Source organism: Onychomys torridus, chromosome 4, assembly GCF_903995425.1.
Source record: "Onychomys torridus chromosome 4, mOncTor1.1, whole genome shotgun sequence".
NCBI lineage: Eukaryota > Metazoa > Chordata > Mammalia > Rodentia > Cricetidae > Onychomys > Onychomys torridus.
In genome coordinates this window covers 9272197-9279556 of record NC_050446.1, presented here as the reverse complement: position 1 = coordinate 9279556, position 7360 = coordinate 9272197, and the positions used below count along the sequence as shown (strand labels likewise).

General features: G+C 52.2%; 1 protein-coding gene across 1 annotated transcript in view; it reads left to right on the top strand.

Moving 5' to 3' along the window:
* The window catches only part of Rapgef1 (Rap guanine nucleotide exchange factor 1), a 112569-nt gene extending 107469 nt beyond the window's left edge, over window positions 1-5100 (top strand). The window contains exons 16-20 of the mRNA XM_036183415.1: window positions 311-481; window positions 579-680; window positions 1188-1285; window positions 1925-2053; window positions 2700-5100. Coding sequence (XP_036039308.1) covers window positions 311-481; window positions 579-680; window positions 1188-1285; window positions 1925-2053; window positions 2700-2850 — 651 coding nt within the window. The 3' untranslated portion in view covers window positions 2851-5100. The remainder of the gene's footprint in view (window positions 1-310; window positions 482-578; window positions 681-1187; window positions 1286-1924; window positions 2054-2699) is intronic.
* The last annotated feature ends 2260 nt before the right edge of the window (window positions 5101-7360 follow it).

Genomic DNA, 7360 nt, shown 5'->3' with positions numbered 1-7360 from the left:
GGGACCCTTTACAGCATAGGAGTGGTCCTTGGAAATCACAGGAGGTTGAGGCCACCATGAGGTCAACAGGGCACAGGCGAGGAGGCGTGCTTGGGTTTCAGCCTCAGTTATTGCTAAGGTTCTGAGTTCCATCCCTGTGGCTGACCAAGTACTTTCATCCTCAACTGTTAGCTGAGCTCTGAGCCAGCATCAGCCCAGGAGCCTTTCCCTGGTGACAAGATGTTTCAGTCCCCAAGCCTCCCCTGCAGAGGTACAGTGAACACTCTGAGATCAGGGACCGAGTCCATGCTTGTGCTTCCCTGGGCTCTAGATGGGTAAGAACTTGCGACCGACTGGCACAGGGCCACCAAGCCTATGGAGGATGGTCAGCTCAGCTGTCGCTTCTCTGGTCCTTTGCTGCAGGGTTCGGTCCATTATCATGCTGCAGGAGAAGGCCCAGGACCGGGAGAGGCTGCTTCTGAAGTTCATCAAGATCATGAAGGTAACTGGCTCAGTTTTCCCTAGCTCTCCCAGCTCTGCCTGGGAAGACTGGAGCCATCAGCCAGCCCTCCACCCCCTACCACTGCCTCTCTTTGCAGCACCTGCGTAAGCTGAATAACTTCAACTCCTACCTGGCCATCCTCTCGGCTCTGGACTCAGCACCCATCCGCAGACTGGAGTGGCAGAGGCAGACCTCAGAGGTAGGTAGTGGGAAGTCTGGACAGGCTGGTGTGGACCTGAGCAAGACTGGACATGGGTCCCCATATGGCCACCCACCTCTGTGTAACCAAGACCTCTGCCTCTCCCACCTCAGCTTCTGTCTCTGGTCTCCCTCCGGTCAACAGTTCCTGGGGCTTTCATGGCTGATTGTGGGGTTGTCCACTCTCCCAGCTTCACCTGCTAAATCCATTCTTCGGCCCATCTGTCCAAAGTGGCTGTTCTGGGCTCAGTACTGCATATAGGACCTATTGGGTGGGTTTCAGCAAGATGAGTGCTAGAGGAAAGGACAAGTGAGCCCACCAGCAGGGTCTTCTCAGAGGACATAGACTCACATCACCCACAAGGGCATTTCACACAAACAGGCCTGAGACTCTCTGCCACAGAGGTTTAGCTGACGCCATTAACAGGTGTCGACAGGGCCTGAGTCTGGCATGTTATGGGCACCTGGCATCATCACGTATTACTAATCCACCTCCTCTATCCTGCAGGGCCTGGCCGAGTACTGCACGTTGATTGACAGCTCATCCTCTTTCCGAGCCTACCGAGCTGCCCTCTCGGAGGTGGAACCCCCATGTATCCCATACCTGTGAGTTGTCTCCCCTCCCACAGCTCTTTGGTCACCACACCTGATCGTTCCGACATCTCGGCTCCCTCTGCTCAGTTTGAGTGGCTTTTGTTGTTTTCATCTTTTAATATGTAAAGTGTGCATATATACACACACGTGCATGTGTGTCCTGAGTGCATATGTGTGCACAGTGTATGAGGAGTAGCTCACAGGGATCAGAGGAGGGAATGGGATACCCTGGAACTGGAGTTAAAAGTAGTTATGAGTGGTCATGTGGATGCTGGGAACCAAACCCAGGTCCTCTACGACAGCATTCTTAACCACTGAGTGCTCTCTCCAGTTTCAGTCTATTTGACTGGTTAGTTAAATTTCATAGCAACCATAACCCTGGTGACCCTGCAGTCGGGTCAGCCTCACAGTCTCCATAGCCAGGACTTTCAAGTGCGCCAGGCTCTTCCAGAGCTGAGCTAGGTTTTAAGGAATCCACAGGGAGATCTGACCCAGTGAACAGAAGGCAAAATCTGTGCTCTGGCTTACTCTGGGGTTCACTAGCTGCTTGGCATGGTCTACGGTTCTGGCGACAAAGCCAGCTCACAGCAAAACAGCTGCCTCCTGAGTCTGTCTCCATACAGTAACTGGCTTCTGCCTTCTTCCCCTCAGAGGTCTGATCCTGCAGGACCTGACCTTCGTTCACCTGGGAAACCCAGACTATATCGACGGGAAGGTGAACTTCTCCAAGCGGTGGCAACAGTTCAACATCTTGGACAGCATGCGGTGCTTCCAGCAGGCGTGAGTGCCGCCTGCTGCCAGCCTGGCCCCACTGCAGGCAGAGGCATAGCCCAGAGGGCCAGCAGTCGGCATCTGTGGGGGGTGCAGTCCCTGCTCCCCCTGGGTTTTACCCGGACAGCATGGGGAATCCACATAAAGGGCCCAGCTCTTTGTCTTGACCTGGGCCTGGCCCTGTGGTGGCAGCCAGCCTGTCCTCCAGTTACATACAAATCAGGAAGCAGGTACTCACCAGGCTGTAAGAAGGAGGCTGACTGGCCTACAGAGTCTCAGGACAGCCAAAGCTACACAAAGAAACCCTGTCTTGAAAAACCAAACAAAGGAGGCTGACAATCCAGGCTTCCTGGCTCTAGGGCAGTAAGGGCAGGCTTGGACATCACAGCCCACTCGGGATGGCCTGAGTGTACCATGTCCCAAATGGGTCTGCCCAGGGGACCACAGGGAAGCCAGGTTTCCCACGGTGCTGCTGCAGTGCTGGTTGGAGATGCCGAGCTCACAGTGGGCTGCTCACTGTTTGTGTTCTGGTGTGAGTGCTGCTGCCAGTCAGGTTGGTAGCAGTGACCTTGCCAGGCAGTTGACCGTGAGGGTCCACAGTGGTCAGGGTCTAGTCAGCTAGCTCTGGACTCGCTGACTGCCCTTCTCCCCCCAGGCACTATGAAATCCGGAGAAACGACGACATCATAAACTTCTTCAATGACTTCAGCGACCACCTGGCTGAGGAGGCCCTATGGGAACTCTCTCTGAAGATCAAACCCAGGAACATAACAAGGCGGAAAACAGACCGGGAGGAGAAAACCTAGGAGCAAGCTGGGTGTGAGAACGTTCGAGGGCCCGGAGAGGACCTGGACCGTCCCAGCCTCGGAGCCTGTCCACAGCTTGGCTGTGTGGCAGCACCCAATCCTGCTGGCTGGTTTCCTGCCTCTCTCCCTGTGGCTAAAGCCTCAGAGTCCTCAGTGAGCTGGCTGGCAGGCCTCAGGACTGGCTTGTGAACTGGCGGCCCCTGGTCTGGTTTTGTTTTCTGTTTTCTCTCGATGCTCCTTCCTGTCCCCTGCTGTCCTCCTCCAGCCGGAGAGCAACAGAGACCTAAGCAGCAGACGAGGGCCACGGCAGGCTTCACTCTTCCCAAGGCTACCCTAGCCTTCTTAAGTGGCAGATAAGTGGGGCTCCAGGACCCTTGGGTGGGCTGCCCTCCAGGGCACCTGAAGTCAGGGGAGATACAGCTGGGAGATGGGAGGCAGAAGGCAGAAAAGGGCCATGGCAGGAATCTTTTGCTGTCCATTCCCTGCCTTTTAACTATGGAGGATGAGGCGTGTAGACCTGGCCCAGAAGGTATGATGGGTGACAGCAGCCACAGAGCTATATCACTCATCACAGTACTGGCCCCAGACCTGTCCTGCCGTGCCTGGCCGCTGGGGCTCACCTGCTCCACAGTGACAGGACCACCAGGAGCATCTTCCATCCTGTTGCGCCCGCCCCTGTGGGTCCAGCCCCACCCACAGCACGGCACTCTGGGATCAGGAAGAGGAGGCAGAAGGAGGGAGTGTTCATGCTGAGCTGGGGCCAAGGCTGTGCTTCTGAGTGGGTCAGAGTGAGGCTCCTTAGTGACCGAGGGAGAGGCAAGCAGCCCTCCATGCTTGCTGTGTGCCTTAATGCCGCCATCTCCTGTCCCTTCCAGGCCCTTCCAGGCCCCCCTCCTACTTCCCCACCCCTGAGCCAGCAGGTCCCTAATCCCTTTCTGCACCCTGCAAATGTCTGGTGTCCCTGAGAAGGCTGAACAGGCCTGGGGTGTGAGTGCCTCCAGAGGCCTGATTCCAGGCAGATACTCTTTCCCCACCAGTATGGAGCCACCCACTGCTGCTGAGGTTGACAATCGAGGGCAAGATGTTCAGAGCTTGGTGCTGGGCTCTCCCAGGCTGTGGCTCCATGGCCACCACTGTAGCTGGTTGGCAGGGTGCAGGTCAGAATCCAGAGGTGCTGCTGGCCCTGCCCCATGCCTCCAGTTCACTTTTGCATGAGCAAGCACCCATTTCTTCTGGTCGTGGGGCTTGGTCAAATCGATACCAGGATCTCTGTGCTTCCTCAACCCAGTCATCACAGTGGAAGAGAAGACAGCAGCAGCTGCTGGCCGGGTACAAGTTTGAAACAAGTGTTGCTTTGAACCCCTCCTGGTTTTTTTGGTTTTTTGGCTTTTGTTTTTTTTAGCAGCTTTTATCAAAAAGGAACTATGGGCTATTCTTCCCCCTCTCCTGTTTATTTGTGCTGTAAATAGAGGGGGGGGAGGGCATCTGTGAACAGCCCCTTGGTCAGCTCCCTCTGGCAGCAGCCGGGCGGGTTGTTTTAGGAGTGTGTGTGCGCGTGTGGAGTCAGGCTTGTGAGCAGTCGTGTGGTTTGTTTCTCCTTTGCAGGTCCTTTCATTTCAGTCTCTCCCTCCTGCCCTCACCAGCTCAGAGTGCTCGGTGTGAGTGGGGCCACTGTGCACGCAGGGCCTTTCCTCCAGCCGCCACAGACAGTGGGTCTGTGGTCTGGCATCGGTGGGTTCCCAAGCATGAGCTGGGCGGACGGGAAGGCTCACCTTCCAGATCAGAAAAGCCAGGGCCTCCTGTAGTCCTGGGAGCCTTTGGTGGCCTAAGCAAAGGGCCAGGACAGTGAGGTGTAATGTGTGGGTTTAACTTATTAGCCAACAGGCTTCCCTAGTCACCTGCCTCTGGCTGTGGCTGAGCCCAGTGCTCACTGCAGCCTGGCTTCCACATGTCTTTTTCTCGGGGATGGGGGCTGGGAGAGCTGTGGAGATCAGTCTCTGTAGACATACTGAATGGCATGGACAATTTGGTTCTCAGCAGAGGCCAGCCCTTACCTGCGAGTTTGGTATGGCCAAGACTAGGGCAAGCAAATGCCACATCTGGCTGACCCTTGAACCGAAACACCTGCCTAATGCCTCCCAGTGTGACACTGTAATATAAATCCCCCACTAACCTGTCCGACAGTGGCATCTTCCTACAGACATTACAAGCGCGTAACTTTTATATGAAAAAATAAACAGACAAAAGCCCGTCTGATGCCATTTCTGTGCCAGGCTGCACTGGGCCAGTCCCTGCCTGTTTGTGACCTAGCTAAAGGGGAGGGGCTAGTGCTCTGGTGGGCATTCTGTCCTCAGACCCACTCTTGTGGCTGTGGTCCCTCTGGCTGAGTAGACGATGACATCCCCCAGCCGCTGCCTCTGTTCATAGCCTGAGGAATGTTCAAACTGAAAGGAAACCCAGGAAAATGGCTTAGTGGGTGCAGGCACTGACCACTCCGACGACCTGATTCAATCATTGGGACCCATGAAGCAGAAAGAACCAACTCCTGCAAAGTGTCCTGTGACTACACACATCCACATGAGAAAAAATAAAAAATACACAAGCATCATGCACAGGTAAGAGCTGCGCCCCGTGCCCTGTGAGAGGAAGGTCCAGGGTAGATTCAGGCTCCAAAGCTCTGCCTCCATGGTGCCTTCTGCAGGTCATTCCTATAACTTTCCCAGTATGAGTGCTGGGGAAAGCCATGAAATGGCCTCACACCCAAGAGGACAGCACACGGCCAGCCCTTGACACTAAAGAGATGAAGTCAGAGAGAAGGCTCAGCAGTTAAGAGCTCTGGCTGCTCTTGCTGAAGACTCGGGTTGAATTCCCAGCACCCACATGGTGCTAACAGCTGTCTAACTCCAGGTGCAGCGGATCCACTGCTCTCTTCTGACCTCTTCCAGCACCAGGCTTACAAATAGTGCAACATTCATACACAAAAATCTAAAATAAATTATAAAAAATGGAGTCTGAGCCACGCTTGGTAAGTGGTATACATCTTTAATCCCAGCACTTGCACTTGGGAGGCAGAAGCAGGTAGATCTCTGTGATCTCTAGGCCATCCAGGGTTACACAGTGAAATCTTGTCTCAAAAAAGGGGGGGGGGGGAGGATCTGGATTTAAAGTCAATATGGTTACCATAGCAACAGAATTCATTTTATAATCTTCCAGTTGATACAGGAAAATCACTCGTGAAACCTGACATCTATGTAGTATTTTTTTTTAATGCTTAAAAATCTAGGATTGTAGCACTGGGTTAATTTTTTTTTAAATCTTTTTTACAAAGGTGAAAAATTGAAAACCTTCCTTTTGAGATCAAAAGGCAGCTTGCCATCCACACTTCTGTTCAATATTATAGTGCTTGCAATCTTAGTCAATGCTATAAAACAAGAAAAATGCCGGGCGGCAGCGCACGCCTTTAATCCCAGAGGCAGGCAGATCTTTGTGAGTTCAAGACCAGCCTGGGCTACAGAAAGCTCTGTCTCGAAAAACCAAAACAAAACACAAAAAGAAAAGCACACATGGTATTAAACACTGAAAAGGAAAGCAATGAATGGATTACAGCATCATATGAACATAAATTTTAGTAGATGTGTCAGACTTAAAGTGGGCTTTAAAAGGAGAAAAAACAGAAAGGATTTTAGTTCAAATAGCATAAAGAATAGTGTAGAGATGGTTTTGAAATGTGCTAGAATCCACACACAACTAAAAAGCACTCAGAGGCAAGTGTAAAAGACCTGTATGTAAGGGCTGAGTGTGTAGCTCAGTGGGAAGGTGCTTGCCTAGCATGTGTAAGGCCCTAGGTTCAATCCCTAGTACCATACCACATGAAAAAAGAACCATATACCTAAGGTGAGACATTTTATCAGGCCAGGCAGTGGTGGTGCACACACCTTTAATCCCAGCACTCAGGAGGCAGAGGCAGGCAGGTCTCTATGAGTTCGAGGCCAGCCTGGTCTACAGAGTGAGATCCAGGAAAGGCGCAAAGCTACACAAAGAAACCCTGTCTTGAAAAACCAAAAAAATAAATAAAAATAAAAGGAGAGAGACATTTTAACAGATCATGTTGTGAAGATGTCAGTTGCCAGGTGTGGGTACACCGTGTAGCCTCAGCTACATACTGAGACTCCCAAAATAGTCCCTCACTCTCAGTTAACCACTGGTGTGGCGCAATTACTGTTAAAATCCCAATAGTGTGTGTGCGATGCACATGTGTAAACATAGGCAGAGCCTTTTGTCCAGCCACCCAGTTCCAAATAAACACACAAAAGCTTATTTTAATTACAGAATGTTTGAGTGATAGCTCAGGCTTATTGCTAACTAGCTCTTAGATTTAAATTAACCCATTTCTATTCTATGTATTGCCACATGGCCGTGACTTTACCAGTCCTCTGACATCTTGCTTCTTGGGCTGGTTCTCATCTCTCTCAACTCCACCCCCTTCATCCCAGTCCTCAGTTTGATTGTA